Source organism: Bos grunniens, chromosome 19 (genome assembly GCF_055505025.1).
Source record: "Bos grunniens cultivar Pamir isolate PY7600 chromosome 19, Bosgru_T2T1.0, whole genome shotgun sequence".
NCBI classification, from domain to species: domain Eukaryota; kingdom Metazoa; phylum Chordata; class Mammalia; order Artiodactyla; family Bovidae; genus Bos; species Bos grunniens.
The window spans coordinates 22,307,583-22,328,496 of NC_141183.1; the positions used below are offsets into that span (position 1 = coordinate 22,307,583).

The window sequence follows — 20,914 nt, forward strand, 5'->3', positions numbered from 1 at the left end:
AGAAAATTCAGATAATGATTGCAATGAAAGCAGTAAGCCTCGAACTACATCTGGAAGGCAGGAGAGCAGGCCTAGGCAGCACAAGCAGTGGTTTTCCAGGCAGAGGAAACAGCACAGACCACGGGCAAAACAACCGCAAATTCCCGTGTTGATTTACATTACACGCAAATCAGCTTCCCATCTTTCACCTCTAGGAGGAAAAGGGGAACAATAACTCTTTCCTGGCTACATCAAGAGTTGCTATGTGGATTAAATACAGAATATCAAAGGGCTATGTAAACTGGGAAGTCCCATTATCACCATTATGAAAAAGAAGTGTGATCCAGGGCTCCGTCAAGATTCAACTCAATGATAACCACGCTATGTGGCAGAAGGAGCCACACCCTGGCTTTGCCACTAACCCACAATCTGTCCTCTGCCATCCTGCCCGCCCCACCCCACGGGCCTCAGTTTTCCTCATCTGTAAAATCAGTGGCTTGGACTAAGGAACTTCAAGATGCTGCCATTTATTCTAAAGTCTCCTTTAAATCTAGTTGCCAGTAAGCAGCACGTGGCTCTCCACCCCCAGACTATTTCTTTATTCATTCCTAATATTTACCTTGGCAGCCAAAGCAAAGGATTCATCAAGCGTGTTCGACAACCCATGGCACATTTCCTGTTTCCCTCTGTTCCCTCCGCAGGCCATAGATGCCCTTTCCAGGGCTCAGTGGGATCAGACCTGCTGGCCACTTAACAAAGGCTATCTGCCTCCCAGGGGCCGAGGAAAGTCCTGGGCACAGGCTGGGGTTGTTTGGTTTTGAGGTGTGCTGGGATGAAAGGCAGCCTGGAAGTGGAAGATTCGGTCATTCATTCATTAATTATAATTGTGGGTTTGTTCTTAAGAATGATTCCTTTGAAATTACTTTCCATCCAACAGCGGCTGCGACAGAGGATCAGATATTCAGAACTGTCTCCATTTTCCTCTGCACAAGTATTTTCATCCAGGACCTGAGATTCTGTCCTGATCTGGCTCTTGCATCACGAGTCCCTCCCATCCTTGCTTTAGAGCTGGGGTGTGTTTATTTGGGGATTGGGTAGGGGCAGGTGTGTGTTTGTGTGTTTAATGTCTACTTTTTCAAAGGAAATCTATGCCACCCCAAATCACCTTTCTGTGGACTTTAATCAGAGCTTTTCCAGATAAATGGACAATGGAAAAAACCCACAGACAGACTGGAAAGACACCTGAGACTAACACCCACCTAAGGCGGTGGGCCACACCTCCAGGTTACCACTGGAAGGGAGAAGCAACCTGGTATATCGATGCGACTCTAAACAACAGCCCGTGTGTGAAGGCCCGGGGGCGCTTTGGGATTGACCAAGAGGAAACACGTGTTGCACAATGATAGGATCTTGTCGGTACAGCTGTCAGAAGAGGGAACTCCCATAGCAAAGGGCATAAAGCCATCTGGGGCAGTCTGGGGCAGCTCAGTTTTGTGGTGCCAGGGAGTGGACCAGAGCCCAGTCCTGCCCCAGACACAGATGGGACCATGAATTCCAACCAGAGCTTCAGCCAGAAGCGCTCAGGTTCCCTCTATGCCACAGGAGGCAGCTGGGGCCGGCCAGGGAGCTTCCCCCGGGCTCCTAGTGTCCATGGTGGTGCCGGGGGTGTTCGCATCTCTCTTTCCTTCTCCTCACCGAGCTGTCCACTCCCTGAAGGGTCTTGGAGGTCTGGAAGAGGCAGCTCCCTCCTAGGCGGAAATGGGAAGGAGATGATGCAGAACCTTAATGACCGCCTGGCCACCTACCTGGAAAAGGTGCGCGCCCTGGAGGAGGCCAATGTGAAACTAGAAAGCTGCATCCTGAAGTGGCATCAGCAAAGAGATTCAGGCAATAAGCAAGACTACTCCCAATATGAGGAAAGCATCAGCCACCTGCAGGAGCAGGTAAGATCCTGGGTAACCCTGGAACTCAAGAGGGGACTGCATTTCCAGGAGACCCATGAGAGCAGAAATCAGTAGAAAAGATAATTTCCTGGAAAATGATGAAAAGAGCTTAAAATAATCACGAACAAAAGTATTCAAGGATATTTTCTTTCTTTTCCCTAGTGGCTCAGATGGTAAAGAGTTTTTTCATTTACTTATATATTGCTGTGCTGGGTCTTTGTTGATGAAGTTCTGAGCTTTTCTCTAGTTGTGGAGAGCGGGGGCTTCTCTCTAGCTATGGTACGGGGGCTTCTCTTGTTGGTGAGCATGAGCTCTAGGGCATGCAGGCTTCAGTAATTGCAGCTCCCAGGCTCCAGAACACAGGCTCAACAGTTGTGACAGGCTTAGGTGGCATGTGGGATCTTCCTGGAACAGGGATCGAACCCACGTCTCCTGCATTGGCAAGCAGAATCTTTATTACTAAGCCACCAAGGAAACCCAAGGATATTTTCTTGTGCATGTTGAGTTGCTTCAGTCATGTCCAACTCATTGCAACCCTGTGGACCATAGCCCACTGGACTCCTCTGTCCTTGAGATTCTCTAGGCAAAAGTACTGGAATGGTTTGCCATTTCCTTCTCCAGGGCATCTTCCCAAGCAGGGATCAAATCCCCGTCTCTTATGTCTCTTGCGTGGGCAGGCGGGTTCTTTAGCACCAGTGCCCACCTGGGAAGCCCAAGGACATTTTCTTATCATACCTTAAATATGGAGGCAGGAAAGTCTGTTTTGTATATTTAATCTTCTGTACATGAATTATATAGAAAAAATGGAAGGAAAGCAGGTGCTGTCTGGTACCACTTACGATCCGACAACATAATCGTAATGATCAGGGCTGGTCTTCATTCCTCACGCTCAGTGCACAAGGCACAAGAGAGCATTTATGTCTCGTCACATCAGTTCTGCTCCACCTCCAAGTCCTGACGACAGTGTGATTACCCTGCAAAAAAAGGCTGAGTTGTACTATTCTGGAGATCACACGTAAAAGCTGTCACTCCACTAGCAGATACATCTTTGGGATTTCCCTGGATGCTTCCTCTTGGGGACTGCCAGAAGTTCTGAATTCTAGCCACTCACAGTTCTGAAAAATGGCATATTGCTAGGGAAAAAAAATAATAAAAATGGGTCTGATTTTTAGAATTTTAGAGTTAGGATGGATTATGGAGACTTCTTCAAAATATGAATAGCTTTTCAACCAAACATTTAAAAACCTAACTTTATACCTTCCGCTCAGTCACTCAGTAGTGTCCAACTCTTTTTGACCCTATGACTGTAGTCCACCAGGCTCCTCTGCCCATGGGATTTTCCAGGCAAGAATACAGGAGTGGGCTTCCATTTCCTACACCAATATACCTTCTGGGATGTTTCATAACATTGGCTGGAAGTACAGGGAATCCAGTCATCTAGGTTATATTTTAAAGCTATGTAAATTCTCTTAAGTAAAGCAGTACCAGAAAATTTCCTGTAAGATCATGATTGAACCTATCCTAGAAAGAGCATCAAGGGTTTCCAACATTTCTATGATACTATTTCTCAACATTTAGTTGTCCCTGCTTAAATCAAGATAATAGAAATCTGTCCTTATAATGAACCCTAATTATTGAATAATCAACCTAACAGCTGACTGTGTAATTGTCTTAACTATATAGTACATGGTTGTCTTTACCAAAAAAAAACAAGATGACTCAACAAACCTTACCATACTGTTTTTATTAATAAAGTTGCTTTGGTTTTAGAATGGAGAGGACAGAAGTTTTTTCAAATGGGGAGCTAAGAACATAACTCCAAAAAGAAACGTGAGGTTAGACCTGGTCAAATAATGCATGAGCCGACAGCAGAAGGAGGGAGGAAAGGGGACGGAAAAATTTACTGAGCGATTATTATATGCCAGGCATCATGTCAGGTACTGAATACACTCATCAGCATGGTCCAAGAGCTTTCTGCAATGATGGAAACATTCTGTATCATCTGATTTATTTCTCACCACAACCCTGGAAAGAAATTGAAGCTCAGAGAAGTGAAGCAGCCATGCAAAGCCACCAGGAAGAGCTAGAGCTGGGATTCTAACCTAGGTCTGTTTCTAATGGCCTCGTCATTTCCACATAGCGTGATGCTGGCCAGTCTGCCTCATCAAAAAATGATGCTACTTGTTAATAAAGATAGTGCATTCCATTTGCACTCTTAATCATACAACACGTATTTCATACCCATTATCTCATTCTGTGAAGCAGGTGTTTTTATCCCCAGTCTATGGATGAGGAGACTGAGGCCAAGTGGGTGCCTAAATTCTTTGGAACAGAATTGAGAAAAGTGAGTGGGGACAATTACAAGGAGTGGGTGGCTGGCCCACCCTCCAGGAAACCCCAGGTTCTTGGTTCTGACACTAAATAGGAAGCTCCTTCAGCTTCAAATTATATTCATTTCTGGATTTCTTACTTCAGTTGTTTTTCTCTGTGTTTGAAGAAAACAGCTATTTGAAGTTCAGATGCTCTATCAGACCTCCCCTGTTTATAGGTGACAAAATAGAGACCCAAAGAAGTCCCACCATGCCCAGGACTTACCCCTTCCTGGGCCTTTCAAGACTCATGAAATGTTCTGAGTAGATACAGCTCTCTCCCACCCCCACTTTGTAATCACCAACTCAATGGACACAAATCCGAGCAAACTCCAGGAGATAGTGAAGGACAGGAGAGCCTGGCGTGCTGCAGTCCATGGGGTCACAAGGATTCAGGCATGACTTAGTGATTGAACAACACCCCAACTTTAGGGATGTTAAATGTTACTCCAAAAGTCTGTTAGAAAACATTTCAGGAATTCCCTGGTACTAGTCGTTAGGACTTGATGCTTTCACTGCTGCGGGCCTGGGTTCAATCCCAGGTCAGGAAACTAAGATGTCACAAACCTAATGGCCAAAAAGAAAAAGAAAGAAAGAAAAGAAAATGATTTCAAAAATTAATCTATTCCTTTGAAATACAGAGTTGGACATCATCATACAAATATTAAGGTGCAGAATGGCTCTCAATAGTTCTATATTTGGCTCATTGGCTTACAGTCATAGGTTCTGTTCTCCTCTCCCTAGTAGATTACACACCCTGAAGCAATGATGCTACACTAATACACAAACTAGATTATTTTAAAAGAATGAACTCAGGTCCTTGGGGAGAATCCAGGTGATTAATTACAACACAATGCAATACCTATGCCTCATATATTATTTCTCAACCCACTCTTGTTCATTCATTACTGAGAAGGATGGCTCAGAAATAGTGGTTGTATCATAATATTGTATCAGGTAACCCAACGAGGAAGAAATAGTTTCGGTTTTTAAATTTCTTCTATATCAACTCATGTACTCTAAGAATGCTACCTGGGGAAATCAGACTTTTGATGTGGGTTTTGCCATGGACAAATTATCAATTTAACTCAGAAAAACCAAACAAGTTCACAGATGATTTTTTTAACTATACACACTGCTTTGCATCCTTCTTATTATTATAAATAAACTTTTCATGTGGAGTGTTTTTAGATTTACATGGTACAGAAACTTTCCATAAATCACCCAGCTCCCCTCATCATTAAAATCTTCCATCACCATGGCACATTTGTCAAAACTAACAAAGCAACATCAGTACACTTCTGTGAAATAAATTCACTTTTGTCTCAAATGTAATATCTGTATCAGTATAGAGAAAGTGACATTATTTTTTAATTGAAATAGAGTTGATTTACAATGTTGTGTTAATTTCTGCTGTGCAACAAAGTAGATCAGTTTTATATATATTTATATGTAGATGTATAGATATCCCAGGTGGTACTAGTGGTAAAGAACCCTCCTGCCAATGCAGGAGACATAAGAGACGTGGGTTTGATCCCTGGGTTGGGAAGATACTCTGGAGGAGGGCATGGCAACCCACTCCAGTGTTCTTGCTTGGAGAATCCCATAGACAGAGGAGCCTGGTGGGCTACTGTCCATGGGGTCACAAAGAGTTGGACATGACTGAGGCAACTTCTTTTTTTTTAATATTATTTTCCATTATGGTTTATCACAGAATATTGGATATAGTTCCATGCACTATACATTCTGTACAGCACAGAATATTGTTTATCCATTCTATTTGGAAGTGATGTCTTAAAGATTACTCCATGGTCTTCCAGTTAAAAGTATGTTATACATAAGGTACTTCATTGGAAAACTGTGGTGTTTTCAACACAGGTGGTATGTTTTATTTTCTGATTTCATGGAGTGTACAGGGCATGGATTCTCTGAATGTCAAGCAAAACCTCAGGCAACAGCTGAGGCTAACTGCAGGGATCCCCAGGCCATTTTGGATGGAGTTACTTTTCATCTCCCATGAGCTTAGATCATGCAAAGACTAAACAGATGGAGGGGAAAACATTGGTAAGAAATCGCTAAGCAGCACTGTAGAGGAAAGACAAGGAAATATCTACAGAATCCCTTTTCAGACCTATGGAAGTCGTCATGATACCATTTGGAATCCACTAAGGGAATTAAGAAGTTGGGCATGGGCAGCCAGTCTGGTTATCTCCCATCATGAACAGCAAAGTAGACAATGCATCTCAACATTTAAACCTTAGGATTTATCCAGTGCAGACACTGGCTCTAATTACAAAAGTGCTAGCCTTTTTAAAAGAAAATTAAATTTTCTTTACATTTTTCTGAACTAATTTAGCTTCAACTGATTTTCAGAGTGTCTAGACTGTGCCCAGAAATGCTATTTTACATTATTTTATTTAATCTCTTCTAATCTAATTCTCATAACTCTGCGGTTGTTATTATTGCCATTTTATGGATGAAGAAGCCAAGACTTGGCAGAGCTCACTCAGGAGGTAGGTGCTGGAGCAGGACCCCAGGCCCTGCTCTGGGAGTTCCAGACCCAGTGTTCTGAACACCTCTGAATCCTGCTATTGTGTATTCATGACACAAAATTCCAAGTAATCAGTGTAACTTTGAACAGGGCCAGATTTTTGAAAGGTGTCTTTGTGTCGAAGTATAAGTTTGTCCTAAGAAAATCCTCTCTAATTAAAGCAACTATCTGCATAAATACGATGGGAATGTCACAGATTCTTTGGCTCCAAGTAAGTTACAGAAGTTTGGAGCTAGGACCCTCAAGGTCACTTGTTTTCAGTAGAAGCTCCTTATTTGTAAAGAGCGTTGATGGAACTGAAGTCCACAGAGTTGGGTAACTGACCCAAGTTCACACCAATGGTCAGTAACAGGAAATAAAAGGAAAATCTGCTGGTTCCCAGTTCAGCGCAATGCTTGGTACAAAAGTAGTATACTTTTGACGTTGAGATATCTTCCATCCAATTTTCCCCAAGACAATGACATACATTATAATTGAGTGTCATATATTATTTCTCTGATATGTGTATTTCTCTGATTACAACTACTTAGAAATATTTACAAGTCAAACATTTATATACCCAATTTCTCAGGTGGAGACTTCAACAATAATTCTCTTTTTAAATAAAAAATATATACACATCTAGTGAAAGTCTTTAACTAGAGGCAGTTACAAAGTTAAAGTTTTAACATGAAGTTTATTAATCTAATTTATGGTAGAGAATTATTTCAGTTAATATTTTTAATTTTTTGTTTTTGACTGAAGCAACTTAGCAGCAGCAGCAGCTGGTATACAATGTTTCAAGTGTACAGCACAATGATTCAATTTTATATATATGCATAGTTAGTTCAGTCGCTCAGTCGCATCCGACTCTTTGCGACCCCATGAATTGCAGCACGCCAGGCCTCCCTGTCCATCACCAACTCCTGGAGTTCACCCAGACTCATGTACATCGAGTCAGTGATGCCATCCAGCCATCTCATCCTCTGGCGTCCCCTTCTCCTCCTGCCCCCAACCCCTCCCAGCATCAGAGTCTTTTCCAATGAGTCAACTCTTCGCATGAGGTGGCCAAAGTACTGGAGTTTCAGCTTTAGCATCATTCCCTCCAAAGAAATCCCAGGGCTGATCTCCTTCAGAATGGACTGGTTGGATCTCCTTGCAGTCCAAAGGACTCTCAAGAGTCTTCTCCAACACCACAGTTCAAAAGCATCAATTCTTCGGCGCTCAGCCTTCTTCACAGTCCAACTCTCACATCCATACATGACCACAGGAAAAACCATAGCCTTGACTAGACGAACCTTTGTTGGCAAAGTAATGTTTTTGCTTTTGAATATGCTATCTAGGTTGGTCATAACTTTCCTTATATATATATATATATATATATATATATATCCTTTTTCAGATTCTTTTCCATTATAAGTTATTACAAGAAATTGAATATAGTTCCCTATGCTATACAGTGTGTGTGTGTGTGTGTGTGTGTGTGTGACATAGTTGCTCAATCATGTCTGACCTTTGTGATCCATGGATTATAGCCCACCAGATTCCTCTGTCTATAGAATTCTCTAGGCAAGAATACTGGAGTGAGTTGCCACTCCTATCTCCACAGGATCTTCCTGGCCCAGGAATCAAACCTGTGTCTCCTGCATTGCAGACAGATTCTTTACCATCTGACCCACCAGGGAAGTCCATGCAAAAAACAGTTGCTCTTGTTATTTATTTAATATATAGTAGTGTGTATCTGTTAATCCCAAATTCCCAACTCATCCTTCTCCCCTTTCAGTTAATATTTTAATAGCTACAACTGGGGCATTCTCATCATTGAATAATTTACAAACACATATACATACCTATAAGTTATGCATATAAATATGGTCATTTAGGGCAAAAAATAATTATGCTTAGTTCAGTTCATTTACTTAGTTGTGTCTGACTCTTTGTGACCCCTTGGACTGCAGCACACCAGGCTTCCCTAGCCATCACCAACTCCCAGAGCTTGCTCAAACTCATGTCCATTGAGTCAGTGATGCCATCCAACCATCTCTTCCTCAGTTGTCCCCTTCTCCTCCTGCCTTCAATCTTTCCCAGCATCAGGGTCTTATTTCAAATGAGTCACCTCTTCACATCAGGTGGCCAAATTATTGGAGTTTCAGCTTCAACATCAGTCCTTCCAATGAATATTCAGGACTGATTTCCTTTAGGATTGACTGGTTGGATCTCCTTGCAGTCCAAGGGACTCTCAAGAGTCTTCTCCAACACCACAGTTCAAAAGCATCAATTCTTTGGTGCTCAGCTTTCTTTATAGTCCAACTCTCACATCCATACATGACCACTGAAAAAACCATAGCCTTGTCAAAACAAGTCTGACAAAACAAAAACAAGTCGGAAAAACCGAGTCAGACACGACTGAGCGACTTTCACTTACACTTTGTGTGGATCTTACTAAATAATTAAAAGGCATTTTCCACAATTACTCTCCTTCCCCCGTCTATATCATTCTTTGAGCAGTTGCATCAATCCTATCAAAAGCCAATATAAAAAAAGACAGTGAAAGTGACTGCAGACCATACCCTTACTACAAAACCACTCTTGTGCTTTGCATTTAGTAAGTGCTCAATAAATATTAATTGACTTCACTGCTCATTATTCCACTGCTACAAAATAAAGCCTTAGCTGCTGACAAGTCAGATTCTCAGGAACTGGGCAGAAATGCAGCTGTCCTGTGGATTTGCATGCGACTGAAGTGACTCTTGGTGTGTGCTTTACAGATAGCAGATGGCAAGGTGAACAACGCTCAGATCATCCTTCTCATTGACAACGCCAGGATGGCAGTGGATGACTTCAGCCTTAAGTAAGTTCCTTCTTCACAGTGTTGTGGTGGGTGGGGGGAGGGGACAGGGGTTGGTTTGGTTTGGGGAATTGTTCTTGTTTCTGTTTCTGTTTTGCAGAAAGAAGACGTATCTCACCATTACCCATGTGTAAAATCTTACTAAGCTATAATGAAAAGGCATGCGGCTGCTGCTGCTGCTGCTAAGTCGCTTCAGTCACTAGGGTCCAGACAGATATTAAATATATGTCTGGATCCTAGTTTAAACAAATCAGATATAAAATACACTTTTTGGTATGGGGAAATTTGAATACAAACCCTTCAGTTCAGTCACTCAGTCGTGTCCAACTCTTTGCGACCCCATGAATCGCAGCACGCCAGGCCTCCCTGTCCATCACCAACTCCCTGAGTTCACTCAGACTCACGTCCATTGAGTCAGTGATGCCATCCAGCCATCTCATCCTCTGGCGTCCCCTTCTCCTCCTGTCCCCAATCCCTCCCAGCATCAGAGTCTTTTCCAATGAGTCAACTCTTCACATGAGGTGGCCAAAGTACTGGAGTTTCAGCTTTAGCATCATTCCCTCCAAAGAAATCCCAGGGCTGATCTCCTTCAGAATGGACTGGTTGGATCTCCTTGCAGTCCGAGGGACTCTCAAGAGTCTTCTCCAACACCACAGTTCAAAAGCATCAAGTCTTTGGCACTCAGTCTTCTTCATAGTCCAATTCTCACATCCATACATGACCACTGGAAAAACCATAGCCTTGACTAGATGGACCTTTGTTGGCAAAGTAATGTCTCTGCTTTTCAATATGCTGTCTAGGTTGGTCATAACTTTTCTTCCAAGAAGTGTCTTTTAATTTCATGGCTGCAGTCACCATCTGTAGTGATTTTGGAGCCCAAAAAAATAAAGTCTGACACTGTTTCCACTGTTTCCCCATCTATTTCCCATGAAGTGATGGGACCAGTTGCCATGATCTTCGTTTTCTGAATGTTGAGTTTTAAGCCAACTTTTTCACTCTCCTCCTTCACTTTCATCAAGAGGCTTTTTAGTTCCTCTTCACTTTCTGCCAGAAGGGTGGTGTCATCTGCATATCTGAGGTTATTGATATTTCTCCCGGCAATCTTGATTCCAGCTTGTGCTTCTTCCAGCCCAGTGTTTCTCATGATGTACTCTGCATATAAGTTAAATAAGCAGGGCAACAATATACAGCCTTGATGTACTCCTTTTCCTATTTGGAACCAGTCTGTTGTTAGATGATATTAAAAACTTATTATTGATTTTTATGTTACTGTGCTTATTTAGAAAACTCTCTTTTCTTAAAAGATACATTCTGAAGTATTTAGGGGTTGAAAGGACATAATGTCTATAATTTACTTTAAAATACAAGATAGAATATAGATGAAATGAATATAGCAAAATGTTAATAGCTGCTAAATCTAAATGATGGACATATGGCTGTTTATTATGCCATTCTCTCTAATGAAAAAAATAATATTGGATCACCATTATAGAAAAACCTGCATGAAATGTAAAAAGTAAGAAGTTCAGCCTAAAACTACGGTGAATCCTTCCAATAACAAGTGTTCTGTTCTCTTCCTTCTAACCAAAGGTATGAAAATGAACACTCCTTCAAGAAAGACTTAGAAATTGAAGTTGAAGGTCTCCGAAAGACCTTGGATGATCTGACCATTGTCACCACAGACCTAGAACAGGAGGTTGAGGGGATGAGGAAAGAGCTCATCCTCATGAAGAAGCGTCATGAGCAGGTAGGACTCCCAGGATCTCCAGGAACCAGTACAGCTCTTAGTCTACACATTTCAGGTGACTCAGTCGCTCCAGAAGAAACCACCACCTGGATGCCAGCTCTATTGTCTTCAACCTAAATAATCATAAGGAACCACATACATATCTAATTTTTCCATGTTCACGGTTATTTACCCTGGTGTCAAATACAACAGCTAAAACACAATTCCAATTAACTATGACATCAGTCAACAATTTTGTTAATATACAGTGTTTATCTAGACCTGTTTATTAATATGATAAGAGAAAAATAAATGTGTAGGATCGAACTTATTTCATTAACCCAATGTGCAGCAAGTTGGAGAATAACAGAATAGACTGTTATGGATCTGCCATGGATCCAGATTATATTCAGTATAGTTATATTCTATAGTAACTCGTAGTTACAGTTACTATATATTTGATATAACTATTGGCAAAAATTGAGTCTCAATTGCCAAAAGCATTTAACTGACTTTAAAAGTTAGCATCCATCTAAAATCCCCGAGACTCTGATGAAAATATAGGAAAAAAAAAACCCCATTTTAGGCAAACAAAACTGCTTATCAAAGAACCTCACCTTCTGCACAGCTGGTTAGACATGATTGTTAATTAAACCTTTCCTATAGTTTCTTGGTTTCATGATACCTCATGGGCATCATCCCTACAGAGTCATAATACACTGACAAGATTTTGAAAGTCTTTACACCATTTGGCTTTGGGTTACTGAACTGCTGCCCCAAAGCTTTGGCCTATAACCTGAAATGTTTAAGTGTTTCATTGTGTCATCATTTCACTCATGAACACTTGTTGAAGAGTACTTTACACTCTATGTAAGCAAAATTCCTTGTAAAATGTTTTCAACCAGGGATTAAGTCAGTAATCACAGGGGCCATTTGACTACCTGTCCGGTGCTATTCTTTACTTCATAAAAGTATAAGAGAGGGGCTTCCCTGCAAGTCCGTTGACTAAGACTCCTCACTTCTTCCACTGCAGGGGCCCTGGGTTCAATCCCTGTTCGGGGAATTAAGATCCAACATGCAGTGTGGTGTGGCTAAAAATATGCTTTTTTCCCCATATATATGTTTTGTCATCAACAAATAATAACTGAGAAACCAAACCAAGCCGATGGAGGAGTGGCAAACACATAAGCTGAATTTTTAAAAGATCTGTGTACTGCTGCCCATCAACATACTTCTGGCCTTCTGATTGTCAAAACTGATTCATTTTCTCTCTGTGTGGTTAAACAGGAAGTGGAGGAACACCGTGTGCCAAATGACTTCAAGGTCAACGTGAAGGTGGATACAACCCCGGGAGAAGATCTGATTAAGGTCCTAGAGGATATGAGGCAGGAATATGAGTTTATAATTAAAAAGAAGCATCAAGACTTGGACACTTGGTATAAACAGCAGGTAAAAGAAAGATGCCCAAACTTCCCAAAGTTTCCACTTACAAGTGGTCCCAATGCCAATGCCTCTCTTCTTTTCGTGGTCTCACAGTCAGCAGCCGTGGCCCAGGAAGCAGCCAGTCCAACAGGTGTGCAGAGCAGCCAAAGTGACCTTCACGAACTGAAGCGCACTTTCCAGGCCCTGGAGATTGACCTGCAGGCACAGTGCAGCAAGGTGAGTTTGAGCTGGAAACATCTTAGGTCAGGTACCACCTCCTCCACAAAACCTTCTTCTCTCTCCGGGGCCTGTCTCTCCAACTCCCTTGGGGCACTTCTCCATCCAAACTCCCACTTTCCATCCAAATTGTCCACAATGAGGATGATAAGAGCTACCATTTATTGAGGTGTCCGTGCTGTGCCACATTCATTGCATTCAATGTCATCAATCCTCACATTAACCTTTCCAGATAGGTCTGGTGTCCCCATTTTGGAGATAAGGGCACCAAAGCCCCAAACAGTTAAGTGAGTTGACCAGGGTCACACAGTTAATAAGTGGCCAGTGGTGAAGCCACATGGTGGTATGGGGTGGGGGTGGGGGTGGGGTGGGCAGTTCTACACTCTCAAAACCCCTATCAGTGCTCTCCCCCTTACAACCATGCTGCCCCCTCCCAGTTCCAAGAAAGAGAAATTCTGGTGCCGACATGAGTAAGTGGCAAATCCAGGCTTGGCTGACTCCAAAGTGCTGCTCTATTATTGTGTATGCGTCTTATACAGTGAACAGTCTTATACCCAGGGAACAGTAAGTTCTTGTGTCTAAGTCATTTCTTTGATCATCATGGTTTTCAGTAAAAATGCTTTTAGGAGTGTTATAAGCACTTAAAATTCATTAAATAAAATATATCATTGAATTTCCTTCTTAGCCTATCTGAATCTTCTAATCATTCATCAATACCATTCCCCAGTGCTACTCTGCTCTCAGTCTTGAGGAGAAATAATTAGTTCATTTTGTTGCACCTGGTAAATTACTGTCACATTTTAAGAATCAGTGACGATGGACAGACATTTAAAATGTACACTGTCAAGGTGATGATAATGAACACATAAATAATTACAGTATTTTATATTATTTAAATACAAATAAATTACTATATTTTAAAATTATCTAAATAGTTTTGTAGCCTTCAGAACATTTTAGCATTAGATATTTCACAACAACTCTGCAAGGTCAGCTTGACATTTATACCCAGTTTCATTCTTTCTACTACCTGACACTATTCTAAGTAACTGAGGATTTGATAATAAAGGACTTTGTATACTACTGTAGACGACAGACAATAAAGGCACAAATCATCAAAATAAATAATATGCCAGATGGAGGAAAATGCTGCAAAGAAATGAAACATGAGGGAGAGGTTAGGCTTGCCAGGAGAAGAGCTGTCATTTTAAAACCAGGTAGTTGGGAGAAGCTTTACTGTTAAGGTAAGAGTTGAGCAAAACCCTCAAAGTGATACGAAGATGCTTTACATGGCTATGGGGAGGGAGTTCCAGGTGGAGGGAATAGCAAATGCACAAGCTATGAGGCACGGGTGTGTCAGACAGGTTGGAGGAACAGCCGGGAAGCCAACATGGATGCAGTGAGTCAACAGAAGGAAGAAGAAAGGAGAGAAGAGGAGGCCCTAGGGTTATTCCCCTTGACCCTTAGAGGGAAGTCAAGGGAAATTTGAAACAGAGGGTATAGACAACTCTTTGAGGAGCTCTGCAGTAAGCAAAGGTGAGCAAAGAAATTGGCTGATCGCTGAAGGTAGTTATGGGCTTGAGAGAACAAATTTTAAGGTGGAAGAAATTCTATATGAAAGCTGGTGGGAATAATCTAGGAGAGAGGAAAGCATTCATGTTGCAAGACGGTGGGTAATTGCTGAAATAACCGTGGCACAGACAGGGACGGTTATTCCCCTCATAACAGGAGGGGAATGAGTGTCGACACAGACTCATGTCTGTGGGCAGAAGCTGGTGGAGCTGGTGGGAGCCCTCCCCTGAGGGCTTTCATATCCTTGGCAACAGAAGAAGCAAGGTAATGGGCTAAGAGAAAGGACAGGGAGAAGAGGGGTTTTCAGACAGAGAAGAAGGGACAAAATATCCGTTTGGGAGAACAAGAAAGTGACGACACCAGGGACATGTGGGGTAATAGCCAGGCAGCATGAAGGGCCCCCTGGACGTTAGCAGCCCTGAAGTGCAGGGCGCTTTATTAGCTATGAATGTCTCTTTAAGATTAAAGTTATGTGTCCTAGAAAAGTAGGTGGTAAATCCAAACAGAACAGGGACTTGAACTTGGTTCTCTGCTTCCTTTATTTTGCAGCTTTCAGAATTTCCTCAAAAATGACAACATGTTTGTTACCAGAGTCACCAAATTAAAATGGAAGACACACAGTGAGATTTGAATTCAGATGAACAAGTGTTATTTTAGTATAAGTTCTTGTGCAATATTGGGGGAACATTTGGAACACATCTATACTAAAAAAAAAAAAATTACCAATTGCTCATCTGAAATTTATACTTAATCAGGTGCCCTCTATTTTATCTGGCACCCTTACTTGAGACCCTTCTCTGAAGATACAAAAAAATAGCAGTCCTGGCTACTATTTCCTTCTAGGACCTTTCAGTCTGGCCAGAGACAAAATATAAGCAAAAGTAGGTAAGGAACAGATCAGGGCAAGGTGGGGTATACTCACTCCCAAACAAGCTACATCAACAATAAATACTACAAGAGTGCAACTAAGTTGCACAGAACTCCCTGACACAAAGGCTTTATGCCTAGAAAAATGAGATTCAGAGAGTCCTGACTCCTCGTTGCCTGGCTCCAAACCTAAAAGTCAGCCTGCTCCTCCTCACTCATCCCCAGCTCCACCAAGACACCCAGCAGAGTGGTTGGTATATTCTCACTACTCATCAAGCATGCGTGCTCAGTTGTGTCCAGCTCTTTGTGAGCCCATGGACTGTAGCCCGTCAGGCTCCTCTGTCCGTGGAATTTTTCAGGCAAGAATACTGGAGTGGGTTGCCATTTCCTCTTCCAGGGGATCTTCTCCACCCAGAGACCAAACGCACATCTTTTGAGTCTCCTGCATTGGCAGGTGGATTCTTTACCGCTGTGCCACCAGGGAAGCCCAACTCAGCAGGCTATTAAATCAAGCCATCAGTCAGTAGATGAAAGAAATTTCATTCCTCTTTCAGAAATCTGCTTTAGAAAACATGTTATCAGAGACCCAGTCTCGGTACTCCTGCCAGCTCCAGGACATGCAACAGATCATCTCCCACTATGAGGAGGAACTGACGCAGCTACGCCATGACCTGGAGCGTCAGAACAAAGAATACAAGGTCCTCCTGGGCATCAAAACCCACCTAGAGAAGGAAATCGCCACCTATCGCCAGCTCTTGGAGGGAGAGAATGGAGGGTAAGGCAAAGACTGGCAGGGGAGGACAATGAAAGTGTACCCACCCTTGTGTGCATTCATGTACCCTACGGTCCCGTTGGCCATCATCCATGTAGAGAAAGAAAGGCTTATGCTGAATTTCTTCTGTAGCTACTTAGATCAGGTTGTATTCCGTTAAGTAGGAAGTTTGAATTCATCAACTGTTATTCCCAGGACACTAAGATTTGAAGTCAACAGTTTCACTTAATATTTTATATCTCTAGAAACAAACAATGAAGAAAGTTTGGCTACAGTGTTTCCCAGTGGGAATGCACCCAATTTTCGCTCAAAAAAGAAAAAAAAAAAAGATTGAGGAATCTAACAGCAGGAAAAGACTCATAAGAGATTGAGATGTCCAGATATTTTATCTGGAATCTCTGACTACTTTTGGTATAACTGTCCACAAAAGGGCACATATGTTCTATGACCCAAGAGAAAGGGTTAGAATGTTTTTAGTACATAAATAAAATGTTATTGGACCAAATTCAAAACAGTCTGAAAAGCCCAGGGGTTTCACACTTCAGAGGCAGACCCTGGAAAGGATCCCAGGGAGGCAAAGCCTGAAGCTGGCTGAAAGGATGGAGGTGACTCAGCAGATTTCTCCCGCCCCCCCAGGGTTAGTGGGAGGCAGTACTTACTGCCTTTTGGTTCAGGAGGGTTCTCCCATGAACTCATGACCTTGAAACTACAGAACTCAAACAATTATCCTCATTAAAGAACTGTGAATGTACTAGCAGGCAAAGGAAGTTAGTTCATCTTGAGACATTTTTATGGTTGTTGCTAATACTAAAATGAGCCTTTATCACTTTTATAGGAAAATGGAAGAATCTAAGTCAAACGTCAAAGGTAAAAAATACTTTTTCATTGTTTGAATCTACCTTTTTTTTTATTTAATCAGCACATTTATCCATCCTTCAGTAACCATACTCTCTCGTGTACTACTGAATGTTCTTTGTTCAGTTTTTATTTTATTGCCAAATGGCCAGGAATATTGAATCAACTTAAATTAGATATGGCTGAACCAAGTGAGCTCTCAATTTTGTCCTCAACAATATATATATATATGAGCTCTTTGCCAGCAGTAAAGTAGATAAAAATAATCAGTGATATTATTATATCTCTATTAAATTATGGGCTCAATGGACATGAATCTGAACAAACTTTAGGAGATAATGAAGGACAGGGGAGCCTGGCACACTGCAGTCCATGGGATTGCAAAGAGTCAGACACAACTTAGTGACTGAACAACAACAATTAAGTTATGGAGTCTGCTGGCCAAACTCCTAGGAAATTAAGGAAAAAATTTTGTCCCATAATTTCCCAAACTACATTCTGTTGAATACTAGCATCCCATGAGATTTTAACTGTGTATTATAAAAGATGTGTTCTGTGGCCCAGTATGGCTGGGAATACATGTACCACTATCCTCTTGGTGAAGAATCAGGCTATGTTTCAGCATTGAAGATGGAACAAACACTGCTGCAAGGAAGAAAAAGTAAGAGAAAGAAACCACAACAAAATTTATTTTGTTTAGCACAGTGTTCCCAAATACCTTTGACCAGGGAACCCTATTTTCTCAGATTACAATTAACATCTCACAGGAAAGTTTAAGAAGTCACAGTCTGGGACAGGTGGTACTTTCTGATTAGTTTATGATAAAATGTTCTAAGGCATTAAAGGTTCAGGGACTGAGAGTCCAAGTAACCATCACAGAATAGCTGGCTTCATTGCCATCCCTCTGCAAGATCCCAACAGGGTCCTTCAGCCTCTCTTTGGTCATGTCCAGGGTCAGGGAACCCATTACTGGAGAGGGTGAACAATCTACTATTGGAGAACCTTGACTTTAACAAAGTTTTCCCTGGATCTCTACTACTGGTTTCAATTCTTCCCTCTGGTCTAGAATCGGTGTATTGATGCATCAACAAAGCACTTATTCAAATAAATCTTATCTTTGAAAACAGTGACCATGATAAACATTCCTGGCTTCTCATGATCTTTCATATGGCATACTCTATAGATCTAAAAATGAGGTCCCCAGAATGGCATTTAAGGCTCTGTATGTTCATAGACTCTATGATGCAAGGGGTCAAAAGCCCATAAAAGCAGAAAGGACCCCTCCAGCACTTGCGGTCCAATACTGGATTCTGTATCAGGAACACTTGGGGTGAAGGGCTTGACCTCTAGAAAGTGACACTGTTCAGATACCTCATTTCCTAGAAGGTGGGAGGAAAATCTTCCTTGGTAAGATCTTTTTTCACTCCATTAGAGCCCACCATATTGCTTAGTGATCATTCTAGAGAGCTGAGAACAGGAGCCTGGAAAGGAGTGCAGTTCAGATGGTGGGGAGAGCATGGCAGTGACCTCTTTGTTGCTTTTTTTTTTTTTAATTTGCAGCTCCAAAGATCAAGGCCATCACACAGGAGAGCGTCAATGGAAGAATAATTCTTTCTCAAGTGAATGAGATCTGAAAGTACAAGTGAGGCCAATAAAAATTTCTGCCTGTTGTAAAAACTATTTCCCCTCAATGGAAAGTCCTTGCCCAGGTGAATTCTAAGAGGTTTCCTTGGAGTTAACAAACTCAGAAACTTTTTTTCTCTTTAACAATCCCACCATAACGATCTTCATATATTGCTGCACTTTTTCAATTGAAGTATGAGTTCATGAGCTTAAAGCTGTACTTTACTACTACAGTTGTCAGATTCCCATCATTGTACAAGCTTTATAGCCAATAAAACTCCACACCAGCTGCATCATGTCCTTTTTTTTTTTAATATCACAAGGCAAGACAAAACCTCAAGATAAGGTCAGTCTTGTCTTGACAAGACCTCTTTATCCTAAAAATGGATCCTCGGAGCATTGTCCATGAAAGAGCGACAGGGACCTTAATGCTCTGAAGGTGTCTGCAGCAAACACTGGGCAGAATTGTTACCTGCAGCGATGCAACTGGGGACAAGATGTGGTTCACAAGGCTTTCCAAGATCTCTAGACTTCTTCCAGCAGAAAAGTGGGAGTGGGGCAGGGATAGAGGGAGGAATGCCCAGAAAGGCCTCACTGAGATGACCAAAAACTATTCTACCTCACAGATGAGTGAATGAACAACTTCAGTGCCTAGAAGAGAGTTAAAATTAGAAAAGGAAATTCAGGGGAAAAAATCCTCATTACAGATAGGTACTGAGACCCTAAAAGGGGAAACAACCCATCCAAAATCTGAGTTGTAAACATTAGGATCCAGGATATTATGTTGATGTGTAGTAAGGACTAAAGAAGACAGACTAGGCACCTCTGCCCCTGAAGAAGATGTCTTTTTCTCAGATTTTAGCTGTGTGAGCTGCTAGTCCAAGGCTGGTACAGAGGAGCAACACTGGAGAAAAGGAAGACAGAAACCTACATATTCACTAAGACATCATCAGAAGGCCATACATGAAACAATAGGATATTAACAATTCAATGGACCATCAGTTCAGTCGCTCAGTCCTGTCCGACTCTTTGCAACCCCATGAATTCCAGCATGCCAGGCCTCCCTGTCCATCACCAACTCCCAGAGTTTACCCAAACTCATGTACATCGAGTCAGTGATGCCATCCAGCCATCTCAACCTCTGTCGTCCCCTTCTCCTCCTGCCCCCAATCCCTCCCAGCATCAGGGTCTTTTCCAGTGAGTCAGTTCTTCGCATCAGGTGGCCAAAGTATTGGAGTTTCAGCTTCAGCATCAGTCCTTCCAATGAACACCCAGGACTGATTTCCTTTAGAATGGACTTGTTGGACCTCCTTGAAGTCCAAGGGACTTTCAAGAGTCTTCTCCAACACCACAGTTCAAAAGCATCAATTCTTCGGCACTCAGCCTTCTTCACAGTCCAACTCTCACATCCATACATGACCACAGGAAAAACCATAGCCTTGACTAGACGGACCTTTGTTGGCAAAGTAATGTCTCTGCTTTTGAATATGCTGTCTAGGTTGGTCATAACTTTCCTTCCAAGGAGTAAGCGTCTTTTAATTTCATGGCTGCAATCACCATCTACAGTGATTTTGGAGCCCAGAAAAATAAAGTCTGACACTGTTTCCACAGTTTCCCCATCTATTTCCCATAAAGTGATGGGACCGGATGCCATGATCTTCGTTTTCTGAATGTTGAGCTTTAAGCCAAACTTTTCACTCTCCACTTTCACTTTTATCAAGAGGCTTTTCACTTTTCACTTTTCTCTTCACTTTCTGGACCACAGGCACCGGCTTTACCATTTGAGCTACCCGGGAAGCCTTCCCTGGAGACTCAGCTGGTGAAGAATCAGCCTGCAGTGGAGGAGACCTGGGTTCGATCCCTGGGTTGGGAAGATCCCCTGGAGGAGGGCATGGCAACCTACTCTAGTATTCTTGCCTGGAGAATCCCCACGGACAGAAGAGCCTGATGGGCTACAGTCTATGGGGTCACAAAGAGTCAGACGTGACTGACTAAGCACAGCACTATACAGGCACGGGCTAGTCAAACTCTCCCACTTTACAGACAAATAAAGTGAGACCCAGACAATAAAGGCATGGCCCCAAACACGAACTGGATTATTGCAGTTGGATCTAGATCTGAGCCCCTAGACTCCATATCCAGGTGTTAACCTAAAAATACATTTAGTTCCA

The 20,914-nt window shown here is 42.1% G+C and overlaps 1 protein-coding gene and 1 long non-coding RNA gene across 2 annotated transcripts; one reads left to right on the plus strand and one right to left on the minus strand.

The window, feature by feature from the left end:
- The first annotated feature begins 1,461 nt into the window (after positions 1–1,461).
- On the plus strand, positions 1,462–19,036 carry KRT23 (keratin 23). Its single transcript, XM_086357756.1, has 8 exons — positions 1,462–1,922; positions 9,590–9,672; positions 11,260–11,416; positions 12,683–12,844; positions 12,932–13,054; positions 16,048–16,268; positions 17,101–17,132; positions 18,681–19,036. The coding sequence occupies exons 1-8, from the start codon at positions 1,527–1,529 to the stop codon at positions 18,752–18,754; spliced, it is 1,248 nt and encodes a 415-aa protein (XP_086213882.1). The 5' UTR covers positions 1,462–1,526; the 3' UTR covers positions 18,755–19,036.
- Positions 3,650–13,033, minus strand: LOC147351668 (uncharacterized). The gene is made up of 2 exons (XR_015147615.1): positions 12,886–13,033; positions 3,650–4,858 (listed from the first exon to the last, which is right to left on the minus strand). It is a non-coding gene; the product is annotated as an uncharacterized LOC147351668 (long non-coding RNA).
- Positions 19,037–20,914: the final 1,878 nt, after the last annotated feature.